At 55.9% G+C, this 19,137-nt stretch overlaps 1 protein-coding gene across 1 annotated transcript in view; it reads left to right on the top strand.

Moving 5' to 3' along the window:
• The window catches only part of REXO1 (RNA exonuclease 1 homolog), a 41,621-nt gene extending 31,096 nt beyond the window's left edge, over positions 1–10,525 (top strand). Inside the window, exons 12-16 of the mRNA XM_076359640.1 lie at positions 3,130–3,240; positions 3,624–3,739; positions 3,916–4,054; positions 6,644–6,764; positions 7,511–10,525. Coding sequence (XP_076215755.1) covers positions 3,130–3,240; positions 3,624–3,739; positions 3,916–4,054; positions 6,644–6,764; positions 7,511–7,599 — 576 coding nt within the window. The 3' untranslated portion in view covers positions 7,600–10,525. The remainder of the gene's footprint in view (positions 1–3,129; positions 3,241–3,623; positions 3,740–3,915; positions 4,055–6,643; positions 6,765–7,510) is intronic.
• The last annotated feature ends 8,612 nt before the right edge of the window (positions 10,526–19,137 follow it).

Below are 19,137 nucleotides of genomic sequence, written 5' to 3'. Positions count from 1 at the left end.
GGTAACTTTCTGCTGTAGGCCAAATCTTTTCTTAGTTTTCTGTTTACAGCATGCCCTTTGTTGTATTAAGGGGAGGAACCTTCCCAAGGAGCCTGTTGTAACTCACAAATATTACTTCTCTTGAGGAGGGAGGGGGGGAAGGGATCCCAGCACTAGAAAGCGGAATGAAAAACCTGTGCAGGAATAGAGTTTTGGCCCTTTGATAGAGCTGAACACTGTTTGGGATACCTTTGCACAGGTGCTTTTTTTTTTTTTTCTTTTCTTCCTTAGGCAACAGGAGAGTTGGCTTCCCAGCCTGGCATCACTGGTCCTCTCGAACCATTGACTGAAGGGAGCAATCCATCTTTTGCCTCTCCCTCAGGTCTCTGGGGATGCTCCTCGTCACTTGTTTCAGTGGCATTTTTATATTTGGCAGCTGCCATGCAGGGGAGAGGAGCATGATGCAGAACCAAGTGAGGGGGGATCTAAAAGGGTTGTGTCCAGTGGACGGGGCTCCCAGAGCATGTCTGTGATAAGGCACCTTCTTGTCCCACTGTTTGAAAGACCTCAAGCGATACAGGGCCAGCAAGGCTGGCTTGTAGGTTTTGGAGAGGTGTGTGCCCTTCTTGTTCTGGCCAAAAGCTAGAGCTAGGAAGTGAATTCTGAGGCAAAATTCAAGGCTTGTTAAAATGGGAAGAATTGTCTGTATGGGCACCCTAAAAACCTGCCCTGCACAGTCTGAAGCATGGATGGGATCAGGCAGGCTGCTAGTTCTCCTGTTTCTTTTTCATGTGAAATTAGGATCTCTTTTTAATCAGTGTTCCAAAAAACATCCAGCAGGGAAGTCGGGAGAAATTGATGGGGCTATAAAAACATGACTTCTCTGCATGTTTTTGTGTGCCTGTTGTAGACCATAAAACCTCATGGCCTTTTACGAAACATACAATCTCTCTAATAGCCTCTTACTCAATGAAGCATGCCACCAGTGCTCCAGGGCTCAGGCATCCTTTCGCATCTGCCTCCTAGTTGTTGTGCTGCTACAGATCACTATGTTCTGGCTTTCTTGGTTTTCTCATCCAAATGAGCGAGTTTCACAGCATCCTTTGGTAGATTTAAGGTCGGAGTCCACAGATTGCTCAGGATGAGAGTATGCAATGAGATATTGGGATGTTTGGGCTACTGGGGAGCACAGTATCTTTCAGCTTTGGAGGAGGGCACTGAAAACAGCAAATATTTGTAATAAGAAACTGTTCTAAGGAACGAGATCCGTAGCTGGTTAGAAAAGTATGTCTGTGTCTTTTCCTTTCAAGTACGTTTGAGATGTGCCTGTCTGGATTATGCTGCAGTTAGCCAGTGTGGCAGGAGATGGCAGGATGGAGCTGTGCTCGTACCTGCAGCTCCCCGGGAGCGAAGGAGTCTGGAGCTGCTGTTCTTTGTGATAACCCAGTCTGCTTCGTTCTCTGGTCTGAAAAACAGAAGCAACTTTTCTGCCCTCCTCTCAGCAAGGAAGAATCGGACAGTTGCAGAACATCAACTAGTGTAGAAAAACACCTAATTTATTTTATTTTTTCCTTCCTTCAACTGCCCAGTTATATTGTATTACAGAGGGAGGGAAGGGATCAAGCTGCAAGGGAGAGAAATGGTTACTGTCTGTTGGCCTGGTAATCTGCTCTACCCATTTCTTTAGCAAAAAAGTCAGATTCATGGGCATAGATGCAGAATGGACAAGTGTGGCTTCTTGCTCCTGGGAAGCAACGAGCCATGCAGCCTTTAAGCAGTGCTGGCTTTGGATACAGAAAGAGATTGGACTCAGTGTTGGCCCAGCTGCCTCGGTAACTTCAAATGATGCAGTTCTCTGTACTCTGGCTGCACCTGCAGTAATAACCTGTGCAGGAAAATATGCAAATCCTTGCTTTGGTTATCCCTCTGCCTACAGGTTTTAGCTTCACAAGTGCTTCAGTTTCTCATCTCTCCAGCCTTTCTATCCTGAGATGAACGAGTACAGTTTGATTCCTTGTAGGGTAAGATCTGTGAGAAGCACGATGAAGGAGGCTGTGCACAGGCTGCTGTGATTGTGCGCAAATACATTGAGATTTAGGGATAGACAAAACTTAAACAAAAAAACCCCACTGGGGAGTAAGGGAGAGAGAGCGTCGCCTCTGGGTGTGGTGCAGCAGTTTAATTTGACCTAAAACCATGTTAGTGGGCAAAAGGGCAGTCACAGCCTCTGCCTTGCCCTCGATTATGTGTTCCTGCTTCCCCACTGGTGCAGTGGTGCAGGTAACCGGATCACTGCAGTCATCTAGTTTAAAACTCCCCCTGCAAAGAAGGCTTTCAGGCTGACCAAGTAGGGTGGGATCTGTGGCCGCAGAGGAGAGGAGAGTAGGAGTGCCTGTCGCAACAGCGGCTTAGTCTTGCATTGGCTTAAGCCACTCGTGAAATCACTCCCTGAGTTTTCCTGCTAGCTCAGGGAGCTCTTCTGTGCTGGATCTTGTTGATTCTAGAGCTTTAGCTGTGGATAATGAAGAGTGGTTGGAAATGTTCTCTATTTATTGCCTCAAGTGCTGGTAGGCAGTAGCTCCTGTTCGTCTGCGAACTGCCTGGTTTTGGAATACAGCGGCTTTTATTTGTATGCACACATTGACATTTTCTGGTACTTCATTACACCAGTTTCTCATGCCGTCTATGGGCTACGGTACGCCTGATGCTAATGCTCAAACAGGAATGTCTGGGATTAGAATCCTGCACCTGGGCATGTCTCAGCCACAAGCTAAACCAGGAACCAGCAGCTGGAGTCAGATCAGTGTAAGATCTCAGCGTGACCCTTTCTGAGTAATTCTACTCTGAATTGAAAGTTGAAAGCTGCTTGTCCCTAGGTGTGTGATGTCTTGCTCCTACGTGAGCTGTCAATATGATGCCACTAGCCCTGATGTGGCTTTGGAATCAGGGTTGCACATGGCTATATTTGCTGTTGCGGTGAACTTCGCAGACCGACTGGTAGGCAAAACTTACTCCTCATTAACCTTGAGAAATGATTAAAAAAAAATCTTTTTGTTTAAGTGGGAGGTTCTGTTGAAGTGGACTTTTTGGATTCTTGTTCCTACCATCAACAATTGTCTTTTTTTTTTTTTTTTTCCCCCCCTTTTTAAGCAACATGTCCATGATGGGCGAAAGGAGAGCCTTGATGGCTTTGTGAAGACTTTTGAGAAGTTGCCTACGACTGATGGCTACCCTGGAATCTACGCATTAGACTGTGAAATGGTGGGTCCCTAACGACAGGGGCAATGCACAAGCAAAACGAAGCTTTTTGGGGAAGGCCGAGGGTGTGATACAGATGGCTGAAGGAAAGCTCTGTTTCCTTACCATCTTCTTTCTTTTCTGCTGTGGACTCTAAATCATATTGGTCCTGTACATTTAAATTAGCTCTTATTAATTAGTTCTAGCAATGTGTGTTTCATTTGGGGACTGCGTGCACCCTTGAAAAGCTGTAGCTAGCTGGCTGATATTGAGCAGTGTTTGCTGGCTGGTCTTGCTACACTAGATGTGCTGCATTTTGGGAGCTGCAGCACTTCGGTGAATGGCTCCATTGATGCCATGCTGTGGTTGGCATGCACTTGTCTTCATGTCTGCTCTGTTGCTCGCAGTGTTACACTAAGCAAGGACTGGAGCTGACAAGAGTAACTGTGATCAACTCTGACCTGAAAGTGGTATATGACACCTTCGTCAAACCGGACACCAAGGTGGTGGACTATAACACTAGGTAAGGACGGTCTTCCTTGGGTCAGAGGTCTGTGCTCAGAATCAGGAACTTAGGGGGAATGGCTGGGAGCACTTGTGGAAACTCCACTGACCACCACTTCCTAATGGCTGAGACGCTTTGGGCCTTGAGGTGTTCCTTTAGTGAAGGAAGCCCTCCTTTCCGCTCTTGCTCTGCAGATTCTCAGGTGTGACAGAAGAGGACCTGGAGAACACTAGTATCACCCTGCGGGATGTCCAAGCCGTCCTACTGAACATGTTCAGTGCAGATACCATATTGATAGGGCACAGCTTGGAAAGCGACTTATTTGCACTAAAGGTAAATAATGTGTCCTGCATTTACATCTCCCTCTCCCTCTGGTTCTTTCCCACCCTGGTGTGTGTTATATGTCTCCTTTAAATTTAGGAACTGTTTATTTCCAAGAACAAGAAGGACACAGTAGATGTGTCTTGTCTCAGCCAGTGGGAAGCTGTCTGTGGTGGAAGAGTGGGTCATGTGTGTCACTCATGGTGTCAGTCCAGCTTTTAGTGACTGGTGCTGCCTGGGGTGACAGACCTCTCTAGAGGTGACTGGGGAGGGTGAATAGAGCAGGGCTGGTTGGAAGGACTGATCTCAAATCATTTGCCTTTCACCCCTGCCGTATAGTCAAGAATCCTCCGTTGGTGTCAGCATCCTTTGATGGGCTTGAAGATGTGCTCAGCCAGGGTCAGGGCATGAACAGCGGAGGCTCTGGAGTCCCCTGTGCCCTTTGGATGTCCACAGTAACTATTTTAGAAACAGGACAAGCCTCTTCGTTGTCTCTGCCACTGGAGATAATTCTCATGGTTTCTCTTCTAATGTTAAAATGTCTGTTTTCTCCGAGTGAGGTTCTCTGCCTGGTTTGCTGTGATTTGTGGTGTTACTTTGATCAAGCTATTTTGACCTTTTATCTGTCTCGTTTCCTGCCTGGCCCGTGTCAGTCTAGCCTGCACATTTCTCAGCCATCTCTGCTGTCCTGCGAGGGAGGGGTGTCCTCTCCCTTTGCACTCTGAACATAGATCCCCAGGGGCTTGTCCAGGGTCACCAAGAAAGCGTGCGGCAAGCAGGAGCTGAGTCTTTAGTCTATGCTCACGAGCCAGAACTTCCTCCAGCCATTCTTTATCATGCAGCTGCTTTGATGAAGAAGCTGTGGCTGCCAACTCACGGCGATGGTTTGGAAGCAGGAGGTTTTAATGCCTGCAAAGCGCTTTACCTCTCCATGGCATCCTTTATCCCAGCCTCTCAGAGAGTTCATCATCATCATAAAAAAATTATTTACAGTTTTATCAGCACAAGATGACTGCGCTGGCCTCTTAGAGGCATGATTTTCTCTTAGCATCGCAGACACTGCCAAGAGAACGAACCCGAGAGCAATATAGCAGAGCGTGACAGGCAGTGGCATGTCAAGTCGTAATGTCTGAAGGCTGTGGCAGTAAAGTCGACATCTCACTAATGGCCATGGCAAGCTCCAAATGGTGATAGCATTTCAATTTTTATTTAAAGCTATATTATCCTGTTTCCTCAGTCTTCCTGATCTACATAAGTAATTATCATTGTGCCTGGGTGGGTGCCAAACTTGACTGCAGTCTAGGAGAGATTATCCATAACGTTGGCAGTTTTATACTCCAAAGAGCGTAGCAGGTTGTTTCTGTTAAACTGCAGCTGTTCTCAGGCATTTACAGAGCTGGGCTATGAAACTATTAATGACGAAGTTACGGATTGTCACGCAACATTAGCTGGTGCCTAGGAAGAGTCGAGGCAGACGAGGAGACTGGATTATCAGGGTCCTGTCTGAGTCATCCTGTGTCGAGACTTGCAGAGCCGTCTTTTGGTCAGGCATACAGGTTTATCTCTTAGACCTTGTGTTTTACTCCTGTGCTCAAGATGCGGGACTGCCTTCATCCATGTTCCTTTAGCTCTCACTGAACACGTATTCTTGGCAACAGAGGATTAATCTTGTCTTAGCCTGAGAGTAAGAAATTAGTATTGAAAAAAAAAGCCAGCTTACCCTATGTTTATGGACTCTGTCAGACGTGGCCTTTTGGTCCTCTGCAGGGCCCCTTGGTGCAGGGCAGGTAGCACGTTGACCTGTTCAGCATCCTCAGTTCCTCCAGCATGATGACACTTCATACCTAGAGGACAGCGAACCTCTTGCCTCTTGTGTGTGCCCGGGCACTTTGACCCGGACATGGGACCAGCCAGGGCCTGCCTCACATCCACTGTGTAGTTCCTTATGCCCAGAAGTACAAGATCTCCTTGTCCCATTTCGTCCTTGCTAAGCCGGTACTGGTTAAAAACTTCCTGTTGACTCATTGCTGACGGACTGGAGGTTTTCAGGTTGGTTTGCACCTTGAAGGTTAGGCCTTTTCTGTAGAAGCAGTGTGATGTACAATGGGTTAGCTACAGTTTTGACTTGCACATCCTTCCCGCTTCTGTCCACATCTCGAGAAGCAGTTGAAAGGCTGTTACAAGCTTTGTGGGGTCAACTGGTTCCTTGGCTTAGTTTTTCATTGTGAAAGACGCTCTCAGAGGTATGCCAGCTTCTCCAGGCCAGGGTATTAAGGATTGACCTGTCCTGTCGTTTGAGTTATATGAACTGAATCAGCCCTGAATTTCTGCTGCTTTGAAAGTTAGGCAGGGCTTTGAGGGCAGGTATGTTGGCTGGCAGAGCACTGGGAAGCCTGCGTGCACGCACCCTTCAAGGGGGGAGTCATCTTTGATTCAGCCAGAGCCTCTTGCAAGACTGGTTGGGTTGGAGCTTGGTGACAGCATTACATAGAGCCTGAGAGGCTGACCGGAAGATTGCTTTAGCATGGTTAATCCTAAGGAGTGTCCGTCCCTGTGGGAGAGGGAAAATAAGCATGTTTCTTTCCTGCTCCCTCCCTCCAGCTTATCCATGGTACAGTGGTGGATACCGCAATCGTCTTTCCCCACCGGCTGGGTTTGCCTTACAAACGGGCTCTCCGGACGCTGATGGCAGACTACCTCAAGCGCATCATCCAGGACAATGGTGAGACCAAGGAGGAGCTGATAGTGAGAGTCTCGTGTCCCGTCCCACCTGGATGTGGGCTCCTTGGACCTGCCTTCCTCTGCTCTCCCCAAGCCCCATCCTCTTGCTCCTAATCTTTTTTTTTTCCTGCGTAGTGTCTGGCAGTAGCTGTAAATGGGCCGGTATATGAAGTCTCTGCCACAGATAGTTTCAGTTTGAACCCTGTTCTGAGGGCCAGCAGCACTTGCTTCTTCCTTCTCTGTGCTAAGTGGGGACCAGAGAAGTGGTGTGAGAAGGCCGGAGGTAGCACTGCCAAGGCCGTATCATGCCCTCCCTTCTCTCTCTGCCAGACTGAGATTGACCTTTCTGTTTGAAGCACAGCATGTTCCTTTCTGCCTTCCTTGAGCACGTTGTAACCATACTGCTGGGGAAATTGAGGCCTACTCTATAGCCTGAGGGCCTACAGACTAGCAGGACTTCAGCCCTTAATTTAAACAAGGGAACGGTGTCAGGTTGAAGTCCAGCAAAAAATGTGTTTAGCGGAAATTCTTCTACTTTAAATCCATCGCTGTGGTTCACGGTGATCACAGATGCACTTGTGGTTGCTGTGGCAGAGGGCAGTGAGCAGCTGGGCCAGCAGTGTCAGCCAGGACCTCGTCTCGGGAAGCCTTCCTCCGTGCTTTGTGCTGTGAGCAGGCGGCCCCTGTGCAGCAGAGGGGCTGCCTGGGCCGAGGTGGTAACTGCCATCCTTGTCTTTCTGTCCCCAGTGGAAGGGCACGACTCCAGCGAGGATGCCAGAGCTTGCATGGAGCTGATGGTCTGGAAGATCAAAGAAGATGCTAAAGTGAAACGATGACTTGCGTTTTCTCTCTCTCCTGTTCCTCCTCCACCTCTTTGAAGCAGTGCAATAAATGCTCAGAGTAACACTGTCCACCTGTACGCAGCAGCATGCTACCCCAGACTCCCCATGCACTCGCAGGTATCTATGGGACTTAAGGACTGCTGCTGGCGCAGCTGAACGGCACCAGCTCACTGCTTGCAGGTCCCTGTGTCCAGATAGTGGCTCTCAGATCCTCTTTACTCCACCTGAGGGATACTCTGTGGTACAACAATTGCCTTGTAGGCATGGCAAGGTGGTTTTGAGTAGCGCAACCAGAGAGAACTTCTTGGTTCCTAGGAGAAGCTTTTAGACGTAGGTTGGATACGTGAAGAACGATCTTTCTGGTTCAGTTAAAGGTAGATCTTTTTCTTTCTTTTTTCAAATGTAACTTAAATTGCCTCTGTACTCCAAAGCTGGTAGCTTCCCGCAGTGTCTGGAGATGGGGGGAAATGAAAGTAAGTTGGGCAGGAAGCTGTAAAGTGAGTGGATTGCGTAGCTGGTGTGTGAATGGCAAGCAAGGGGTGGTGAGAGCCGAGGATCAAGCCATCTGGGAGAAGATCCTAGTGCAGTCCCACTGCGGAGGAGAAAGCCAGAGCTGCAAGAGAAGGAATGCCGTCTCTGAGAGCGTGTAGTGGGAGCGGCAGGTCGGAGAGGAATGAGATGGGTTCAGGGGAATTACCGCCTGCTGCGACCCAGGTGATCTCTTCAGTGAGGGCTGGCATCCTGGTTCTGCAATCGCTGCAAAAGGGGGAAACCACAAGTGGCAGACCTTGCCCGGACCTCAGGGAGCCGTGTGGGTAGTAGTGAGGCAAGGGACAGCGGGGCTGGGACGAATTGGGCTCCCGGAGCCAAGCAGCAACTCAGCCTTCCAGGGGAGGAGCCGTGCTGGGGAGGACAGCGGTAAGAGCAGGCGTTGTGTCTTTGGGTTAGGACAAGCTGTCCTTCCCCTGACCCTGAGCTTCCAGCATGTCTCCAGAGAGCTTGTATGTAGGGATCAAGGTTTTTTGGGGGTCCTAGGTGCAGCTAAGATTGCACCTAAGGGTGGCCCCTAGCAGTCTGCAGGACTCCCCGCTGGTCTGTCCCTGATAGCAGGGACTTGATGCAGGCAAGAGCAAAAGCAATAGGTAAAAATTATTCTTTTAAACTAGTTTATGTGTTGGGTGTTTTAAGAAGAGCAAAAGACCCAGTTACTGTCTGTCTGGCCCCCTGCACAAAAGCAACTGTCGAGAGTGTGTCTCTGTCGCACTTGTGACGACTGGGCCAGGAGCACAGGCAGACTGGACGGCCCCAGTGGTCTCTCTCCACCCAGGCTCCGTTGCTGTCGGGGGAACAACAGAGCTGCTTGAAATGGTCCCTGATAGATGAGGTCTTTCAGCTGAGGTCCAGGCAGCAGCTTAGCCCCATTATTAGAGCAGCGATCGCCTCGCCCCTCCCAGGTGGGACTGGCATTGCTTCCCAGCGGTGGCTGGTGTGGTGCTGGCCCCCGCGTCCCTGGCACGGGCTGGCCGTGCTGCTCCGGTGGCAGTGGGGCAGGGGAGCTGCTGGGTTTTGGTTCCTGTTGGAGCTGGGTCCGGCTCGCTCCTTTGTATCCCCGCTGGCGGCGCTGGACTCAGAGTTTGGGGACGTGCTGCGTGTCCCCCAGCACGTCCTGCTGACCTGTCCCACCTCCGTGCCCAGCGTGGTGGTGGGAAGGAGCGCGGGGCTGGGCTGTGCGCCATGGGCAGGGGTGTCCTGCTCGGGCCCTTCTGCATGGGCCAGAGGGTGCTGGTACGTGCGCAAGCCCTGGGAAGCTCTCCCTGTCCCACTGCTGTCCTCAGAGGCGAGGATGTGGCTTCCAGCGCCTCACCTCTGCCAGGCTCTCCTGAAGCCACCAGGAGAAGTGGGGACTGTAGAGGCTCCTGTTACTGCTGCGCCCTTCTGTGTTTCCTCTGGCGGGCAGTGGCACGGGCTCCCAGCCTGTTCGTTACCCCAGATTTCAGGCCGTGCAGCTCCCTGCCGCTCCCCCAGCGCTCCGTAGGGCACGTCGCATCCAGCTCTCCTTGCAGCCCACCTTTGCCAAGCGTTGCAGCCGCCTCCTTCCCTGCCATGGGGCTTCCACGTGAAGCAGGCTCGGGATACCGTGTCTTGTCCCCCTCTCCCATCGCCTGCAGGGAACTATGCTGTTCCTGCCCAGGCCGTGGGAGAGACGGAGAGAAAGTTCACTGCTTCCTGACGGGCGAGGGAAGGTTTATTCCCCCTTCTGCCTCTTTCCCTTGTTTATCCCCCCATTTATCTTCACCCCTGGCTGCAGCGACGGAGCGTACCTGGAGCAGCCCGCCGATCTACCGTGCAGCCGCGTTAGATTTCAAAGCCACCTCTTGCCTCAAGGTTCCCGTTACTTGACAGGCAGTCCCAGCTCCCTGGCCCTCTCCCGCAGCAGCTGCCTTCCCTGGAAAAGCCGGCACATTTCTAACGTGGACCCAGTGTGCTGGTGTCCCGCTTGAGGAGCTGGTTGCTCGACTTGATCCCACCGCCTGGGCTTGGGGAAGGCAGAACATCGCTACAGGGTGCGTTCTTCCAGGCATGAGTCCTGCCAGGCCAGGGGACCTCGGTCATTTCCCCTTCCTTTCCCCACGGTTCAGCTGGGACCCCCTAAAATGAGGCTTTTGGAGCGGGTTGTGTGGGGGGAGGTTGCCTGTCTTGCGGGATGTTAGTGGGAAGGTGGATCGCTTCCACCTGCGCTGTCGGTGGGGGTCAGAGCGAGCGTTGGACCCACGGGTTGCCATCGCCTCCACCCCCGGGCGCCGTAACACTGTAAAACCAGAGGTTTGTGGTTGGTAAGAGGTTTTTGGGTTGTACATAACTATTGTATCCTGTAACTTTTTGTAATCGTTTTTAATAAAAGGGTGTTGACTAGACGCACGCTCCTGAGTCTGGGTCTGCTCTGCCTGCGGCCGGATTGGGGAGGATGGGTGCTGGAGCCGTCCCGGAGGCGGGGAGGGCTTGGGCATCCCTTCAACTTGCAGCCGCTGTTATTTCCCCTGTGTCCTCACAAAGCGGCTCTGCAGCAGAGCCCAGCCTTCCCCCAGCACTTGTCACCAGCTTTGCAGCCCTCAATGGTCTGTGCCTGTCCACGGCACATCAGCCTGCCGGGGCGAGCCGAGGGGCTGGAGAAAAGGGGGCGAAACCGGTGCCGCTCGGCGGCTGCGAAAGTCCAGCCCGACCCCCTGGGACTGCGAGACGAGGTGAGGCCCGCAGTGCCTGGGGTGGCGTGGGCCGTATCCTTGCTCTGTGCAAACCCTTCTCGTCCCCCACGCGGTGCCCAGTGCCTCAGCTGGGCAGCAGCGGGGCAGGTCCCGGCTCCTCTTGCCTCCGTCCCGGAGCTGGGGCGAACGCCCAGGAGCGCCGGCGCCCGCCTTGGCGTCCTCCCGCCGCCCGGCCAGGCTCCCCAGGAGAGCCCGTATCAATCTCGTAAATGGGGCAGGAATTAAAGTGCCAAGCGAAGGAGCTGATTCAGCATGGAGGAAGAGGTGAAGGTAAAAAGTTCAAATAAAAAAATAATAGGCTATTAGATGACCTCACTGGCAATGTGTTTTATTTAACGTGCTGGTGATGGCTTGGCGATGGCAGCGGTTACTCAGGATGCTATAAAAGTCACGGCTGACCTGTGTTCTCAGCCACCTTTATGGGCCTTTGGGGTGCTGGGTGCGCTGAGCTCCGGCATTAACCTCCCTGGGTGCCATCCCTTCCCCTGCGGGATGGTTGGCCCCTCTCCTCCCGCAACGTCCCCCTCTCGCAGGTCACCCGCTGTGAGGCAGGCAGGGTTTTTAGGGTTGCGAGAGCCCTGGTCCCAGGTGAGCACCGCTCACCCAGCCTCGGGCGTGCAGATGGACAGACGGACACCGGTGCTGCGGGTGTGTGTTCAATATCTGTCTCGGAGGTCTGAGACCCTCGGTTTTCCCCGGAAAACCTTGTCTCCCAGGGGCACTGCTGGAGCTGGGGCATCGCCAACAGAAACCGCAGCGAGGGGCTTTCTTGCTCTCTGAAACCTTTGCCCCTTCGGGGTCCTTCGCCTCTGACTCGAAGCGTAGCCCCTGGGCTTGGTGCTGCCTGTCCCCCTGCCACCGGCTCAGCTTTCGGATGCTGGAGCTGAACGGGGGGGAAGCAAATGAGCAGAGAGACCCCCTGAGCCGTAACCCTGGTCCCTCACCTCCCGAAACCCCCCTTGGAGAGGCCGGACCGGCACAGCCAGCTCCTTCAGGGCGAGCTGAAATTTGGAGAGGTGATGCGAAGTAGCTTGCTGGAAAAAAAAGGCTCGATTTCCACCCCAGCTCAGAGGTGCCGGGGTGTTACAAATCCCCCCACTTTGTCCCCCCTTGCCGGGGGTCCGGCCCCTGTCCTTGCACACTCTGCCTGTATTGATCTGCGGAAACAGCCTCTGGCCCCCGTCCCAGTCTAAGCTCTTTACGAGCGAATTGGTGCCACTGGGCTGGCCGCGTCCTTGGAGCTGTCACGGATACAGTGACCTGCCGGGTCCCTGATGGCACTGTCGGAGCTTGTTTCAGCCCTGGGAGGAGGGTCCCTGCCCTGCTCCTGCCTCTGCTGCACTGGTTGCAGCTCGGCTTTGCACGGCTGCTCCTCTCCCTGCCCATGGCTTCACTTTCCCAAGCAGAGAGGGGATTTCCAAACCCAAATCAAAGCAGCCTCCTGCCCGCTTGTGAGGCAGGGGGAGAGGTTTTGGGCAGCCCAGGGGGCTGGTTGGGCACATGGGGTCATTGCGTGTCCCTCTTCCGCAGCTGCAGCTGAGACCAGGCAGCTCATCACATGCAACCCTGTGTTTGTAGATGCTACCAGGGTTTGTGCCAGGGCCTGTCTCATCCTGCAGCATCGTCACCCGTCAACAGGCATCCACAGGGCATCTGCATGTCACCTCCTGCCACCGAGCCACCCAGCACAGGTCAGAGGTGACCACAGTCATCGATCCTCTCTTTAAAAAGCTTTTTACCACGGTTTGTCCGAAACCTCCAGGAGGGTGAGGGCTGGGGCCGAGGCAGGGGGGCGAGTATCCATCATGCACTGGGGGTCCCGCAGCTTGTGTGTGCAGGCAGGAAAGCTCCTTACACGGTGACATCGGTGCGGTGAGGCCCTTTCTGCCACAGTCGATGGGGACAGGGACCTTGCAGCAGCCCCGCACGCATCCGCTCCCTCCACGCTCCTCCTTGCTCCAGCCTTTTGCTCGGCCGGACCTGGGGTCGGTGCCCCGAGCACGGGCATCTCGGCTGCTCTGCTCCATGCCTCGGTTTCCCCCGGGGCGGCAGCGTGGGATGCTTGTGCCCCCGCCATGGCCCTGGACCCCTGAAGTGCCCTGCGCTGCAGGGCGGCTGCGGGGCTCCCCAGATATGGGGAGTGCCCTAAACCTGCAGTGGGGCGAGGTGGGCGACGCTGGTGTCACCGCAGGGACCGGGGTCCTCCTGCACCCTCCAGCCACTGGTGAGAGAGGGGAACTGGCCAGACTGGGGAGCAGGGGCTGGCGGTGGGCGAGAAACAGGGTCACAACCGGTGACCAGCCCTGTTCCCTTCCCAGCACTGTCCCCTGGCCTGAGACGGCCACAGGGTGGCCGGGAGCAGAGGAGGAGGAAAAGGAGGGTGCGGGTGCGGGTGCCGAGCAGGAAGAAGGGCAGCAGCCGACTGGTTGTGCAGGTTTTGGGGGGGTGTGTGAGTTTTTGGGTGTTGGAGGCGGGTGCTGGGTGGCCGATCGGCAGTTCTGGTCCGGGAGCTCGTGGGAGGCAGCAGCCGTGCCCGGAGGCAGCGCTGCCCGTCCATCGAGCCGTGACGGCCCCCTCGGTTGTGCCTGCCACAGTGGCCCAGCCAGGACCAAAGTCTGGGGGCATTAATGGGAGCCCGGGGAGGTGCCAGCTCGAGGCCAGGGGCCGCGGCGTGGGGCTGCTCCCAGGCTGAGAAACAACCCCTGTCCTGCAGGGAAACGTTTCTAAATCATTATTATTATTTTCTCTGAACAAACGGGGCTTTGTAGCTGCTCGGCCGGTTGGAACGGGGCACCTGGAACTGCTCAGTCCATGACCAAAGGTAAAAACCAGGCTCGAAGGCTTAACTCTTCCCTGCAAGCGTGGGAGGCTGCGCACAGGATCCGGCCGCTGCTGTCATGGGGCAGCCCCCACCAGGGTCTTCTGTGTCCCCGGAGAGGGGCACGTGCTGGGACGGTCATCGTGGCGCCCGGCATTGGGCTGTGCGCGGCCTCCTGGCGCTCACTTAATTGCGGGGGGGGGGGGGGGGGGGAGGTGGGTGTCAGCTAATTGCAGGGGGCGATTGATTGGTAAAAATGTCATCTTCCACGGCCGCGGTTGCCAGGGTGACCTCAGCCGTTCTCTGCTGGCGTTATCGGTTCCCGGGTGCCCGAAGCCACCTGCCACGTGCCCCCGCGGGGGGGACGCTGGGGTGGGATGTGGAAATCCCTTTTCTTCCTCCGGATCCATCTTGCTGCTGCCGGAAGCAGCGAGCGTCTGCGAAAGCCGGAGGGACGCGGAGGTTCGGGGCTGGGGTACGTCCCCGCCATGCCCAAGTGGCTGCTGGCCCTTCCCAGCGGTGCCAGAGCCGCCTTCGTCTGTGGGTCTTCGCGGGGCTCCAGTGCTGCACATGCTGCCGGTGCAGAGGGAGCGGCAGGGACAGGGCAGCAGGTAGGAGATGGCAGATGAGGGCCGAAACGCCGAATTTCCTTGTGGATGCTGTTCCAGGGTCAGGTGTCAGCCCCGGGGGAGCTGACGGGGATCGCTGCTGCGGCAGAGGAGCTGCCAGGGAAGAGCAGGCGCGAAAGGTAGGTGATGGGCTCGGGGCAAGGGAAGGGAGCAACTCTGCTTGTATTTAGAGAGAGCGGTTGGGTTAACGTCAGTGGTCATTATCTGGGGCGGCAAAAATGCAAAAAACCGCTCCCAGCGGGGCCGGCCGGACCCCACCGCGGTCAAGGATGGAGACTGCCAGGCCCCAGCCCCGCTCCAGCGTGCGCCCGCTCTCACCGCTAACGTTTGCTCAGACCATTTAACCAAAACCTCCCGTCCTGCCCGCTGGGACCCAGACGTCTCCCACACTTTATTCCAAAATGGCACGTGCCCTCGTTCACCAACTTTGCGTGAGAATTGACAGTAACTCGGTAATTTGGCTTATCTCACAGCACCAGCCCCAAGGCTTGGGTGAGGTTTTCCCCTCCCTTTTCAGGAGGTGAGGAGCAGCCCCGGGGATGGGGATGCACCCAGATCCGCCCCCACCGGCACAGGTTGGGTGCTGGCTGGTATCACCCAGCGCCCCGTGGGGACACAGGGACACGGGGATACGGGGACACGGCGCAGCCACATTGTTTATGGACCTCGAACGAGTTATTCATGACTGTGCAGTAAATGCTTTATGGACTGTCGGGCCAGCACTTGGTTAATTGCCTCCAGCTTTCTGTGGTTAATTGCAGCGAGCAATTAATCTAATGACGGCTAATGCAGGACCACTACGGTGGGGCCTCTCTGCGGGCGGGCAGACGGGATGCGTGCGGGGCGGGATGGAGAGCAGGGAGATACCCGGCTGGCTCTCATCTCGTTAGCTGCTGTCACTAACGAGGCGGCCTCTGTCCCCAGCTGGGTTTGCTGTCCCGGCGCTGTCACCTCGGGGCTGCTCAGAGGCGGCACGGTTCATTTGTGCCTTTGGCCTCCTCTTCCTCGGCTGGCTCCTGCTCCCACCTGCCTCGGTCTTCAAGGCACGTCCTGAGCCCCACTGAGCTGCTGCCAGACCCCGTGGGCTCCCCAGTGAAACCAGCTCAGCCTCTGCGCAGCCCAACGTCCCCGCTGCCCAAATCTGCCTGTTCTCCGCTTGAACACTGCCCCGGAGATGCTCACGCCTACCCATTGCCCTCGGACCCAGTTCGGGACCACCCGCCTCTCTGCCGGCAGGGTGGCGGGGACGCCCCGGCTGTGACACCGTGTCCCCGTCACCTGGCAGATCCCACGGGAACGGCTCCTGCAGCAGCAGCTCTTGGTTGTTTTGAACGAAGCCGTGCCGAGACAATAAATCAGGGCAGGTTTTGAGCTGCGCCCGGCTGCCAGCAAGGAGGGGGAGCCCGGGGGGTGCCCAGAAAGGGTGCCCCGGCAGCAGGCAGGGAGAGGCAGGCAGCCAGGATGGGAGGCGGGCAGGGCAGGCAGGTCCCTGCGGAGGCCAGGGCTGGAGGTGTGGCATGGGCTGTCCCCACGGTCCCTGCGTGGGGCAGGACGGGTGGCAGCAGTCCGGCTCGGCGCTGCGGTGGCAGGAGCTCGGCGGCTGCCCAGGGCTTTCGGCAGGGCTGTGGGCAGAATCGGTGCAGGTACGGGGGCCCAGCGGGGAGCGTGGCATGGCGGCGCGCCCCCCCCCCTCAGAGCAGCAAGTCCCAAGAGCCGCCATCCTCCTCCTCCCGCTCGCTTCGGGGCACCTATGGGTGCTGACTGGGACCCGAGCGGGCAGTGGGTGCGGTGGGGGGCTTATTGCCGGTGGCTCCTTCGGGGCTCTCCTGGGAGCTGCATCTCTCCCTGTGGACCCTGGGGAGAAGGGGGGAGCCCAGGGCAGCCCACCTCTAACGATGCTGCGGTTGGATGCTGGGCACGGCGGAGCGTTTCGGGATGGGGATTGGGGAGCCGCCTTTACACCGGGAGTCATATCAAAACAGGTGGAAAAATAGGGCGAGCAGAGGGAAACTCATGGCCTGGGCATGTCTTCAGCTCTACCCCGAGAGGCTTTAATGAGCCGTGATCCACCCGGCCGGAGCGCGGGGGCGTTTCCGGCGTGACAAGGGCAGGAGGAGGCGTGAGCCGGCTGCTGCCGCACGCACCCACCCACCCACCTGTCATGGTGGTGACAGGCTCATCGCCTGTCCTCGGGCCGGTGTCACCGACGGCTGTCGCGACGGGGCGAGCCGGGGGTGATGCTGGATCTGTGGCAACCAGGGGTTGGCGGTGGGGGGTCCCCGGGGCGGGGCACCGGCCGGGGTCCCACGGGGATGCTGCAATCGGGTAAACAACAGCAGCACTCACAAGGCTCGTTACTGCAGCGCCCACCAGCCCTGGGCAGGGGATGGGGGGGGTCAGGCTGGTCCTGTCCCCCCCCCCCGCCTTTTTTTTTTTGTCTGAGAGGGAACAGGAGGGGCAGAACGGCAACCAGAAACCCCCGGCCGCGAGCGCTGGCGGTGCTGGGTCTGCTGGGTGCTCCCAGGGAGCCCAACACGTCTCTCGCTAATCCCTGTACTGAGCAACAACTCAACGTTTATCCGGAGATTTTGGGAACAAAACCCTCACAGAAAACCCTGTAGCAGTGGGTCGGATCAGCGAATGACATAAATCTCCGTGTGTTTCACTAACCCAGGCCAAACCCTTGTGGCGCGGTGCCCGTTCCTGCTTAAAACTGGTTTATTTGTGTTCAGCCATGCAAACCAGCATCCGCTAGCCTAAAACTATGGGTTTGGGGTGAGAAAGCCCCACTCTGGGTCTTGTTAGCACCCAGCAGCACCACGTCACTGCTTTATCGCCGGAGACCTCAGGGACCAGCGGGACGGGACATTCCCTGCCGAGCTGGGTGGACCGTCTGGTTCATCCCAGGCATTGAGTTGGAGGAACATCCCGTAGGTTGGTAAATCACTGTTGGTCTAGGTGAGGTGCGGAGCAGTGTCAGAGGATGTCTCGTGCCTTTGGCCATCGCTGGCCCGGGAAGGTCTGGGCTGGGGACGGTGCGGGGTTTGGCGGGGAACCCTGGCACCCGCTTCCAGCCTGTTCCCACCTACCCAAAGTGCAATTTTTATTTCTGATTATTGAGGCGATGAGTGAGGTGAGGTTTGTAGAGAGGTTTCTTGGAACTGAGGTTTCTTGGATACCTCCTTGGAAGTATTTCTCCAGTGCTTTGAATGACTATTTTTTTTTTTCCCTTTTTTTCCCCTTTTCCCCTGCTCCTGGGCTCTGGCAGGGGGCTGTTTTCCCAGCTGCCTTTGCACGGCGCTCAGCTCCACGGAGGGTCCCGCATCTGCAGGTGCTTCATCAGCTGTACTTTTGCCTGGCATCCCCCGGGAACGGGGATGCTTTGGAGCAGATGAGCGGTGTGCAGAGGGGGTAATGGCGATCGCTGCTGGGTACAATGGGGCTCAGAGACGCCAAGCGCAGCGGGGACATGATGGATATTCAACTTCAGGCCAGATCCTGAGCGCAAGAGGGACCTTCTGAAAGGATGACCACAGACAAAACTGAGGTCTTGCAGTGTATCTCAGGGAGACTCAGGGCAGGGCAGGTTTAGACCCTTTGATTAAAGCGATCACGCCGTTTGCTGGTTTGGAAGCAGCGAGCTCAAGCAAACATCTTGGCACACGTCACTGTCAGCCTCAGCTTTAATATTAATGGCCTGGAGCAAGGAGCCAGGTCAGGAGATGCTTTGAGCAGTGGGTCAGGGCCCCGAGGGCACTAACAGGCATTAATGGCCCCGAGCAGCCTCACCTGGGACCTCTCCCACACTCGCCCGTGGGCACGGGGCTCCATTTAAGCCCAGCCCTGGGGCTCAGTCCTAGCCTAAGCTTTATTGTAGGTGGGCCTGTCTCCAGCTTGGCCATATGCCCATGCCTGGCCAGGGACCCATCCCTCTACCCATGGATTGACTTTCTGGCTTAGCCTTGGAGCTGTCTTGTCCCATGGACCTGCCCAGCAACCACTGGGCTATGTCTCACCTTGGCCTTTGTCACCAGACCTGATCTTGACCTGCGTGTCAACTTCCTGACTTGAATCTGGACCTACCTCGTCATCGCAAGCCTGACTGGAGATCTGGGCTCGGGCTTGACCCTGGCTGCCATCCCTGGCTCTGTCCTGCTTGCTCACGGTTGGGGACTGCAGGATGGATGGGCTGGTGAGGACCTTGCTGTGCCCTGGCCCAGTGTTGGGGATGGAGTCATGGGGGGGATGGTTACCTCCACCAGTACGAGCCACGGGGCACTGGCTGGTTTAGAGGGGTGTGAGCAAGTGGCTCAGTTTTCCCCATTCTGGATACCCTGAGGTTCATCTTGTCTCCTGTTGGATGTTCCCTACGGTGCAGGTACCTCCATTTAGCCCGTATCCCTTGGCCCGTTTATGGTCCACGAGGAGGAGGTACGCCTGCGTGGCTGGGGGAGCCCGCCCCTCTGTTAGGAGGAGGCAGGGAAACATGCCTGCCAGGAGCAGGAGATGAAGGGCAGTTTGGTGTCCTCCCCTTGTCTCTCTGCAACCAGATGCAGCCCAGAATTGGCTGTCTGCAGGGAAAGATGTCCCAGGCTGGCAGCTTCACTGGGCCAAGGACATGAGTGGGATCACAGCTGGGAGGAAGACGGGAGATTTGCATTTCTCTGTGTCAAATCCTCTGCCACCTTATTTTGCCCAAACAAAGCGGGAACAGCCAGTCTGGGCACCAAGGGGCTTCTGTGGAGCTGGGCATGGAAGAAATCTCGTCCCTCCAGGTACCCCTGCTCTTCCTGCTCCCTCTTATCTGTGGGGCAAATGGTAG

The sequence above is a fragment of the Aptenodytes patagonicus genome, chromosome 25 (genome assembly GCF_965638725.1).
Source record: "Aptenodytes patagonicus chromosome 25, bAptPat1.pri.cur, whole genome shotgun sequence".
Classification (NCBI taxonomy): Eukaryota; Metazoa; Chordata; class Aves; order Sphenisciformes; family Spheniscidae; genus Aptenodytes; species Aptenodytes patagonicus.
Note: the sequence above shows the minus strand (reverse complement) of the source record. Positions and strands in the feature narration are given on the sequence as shown.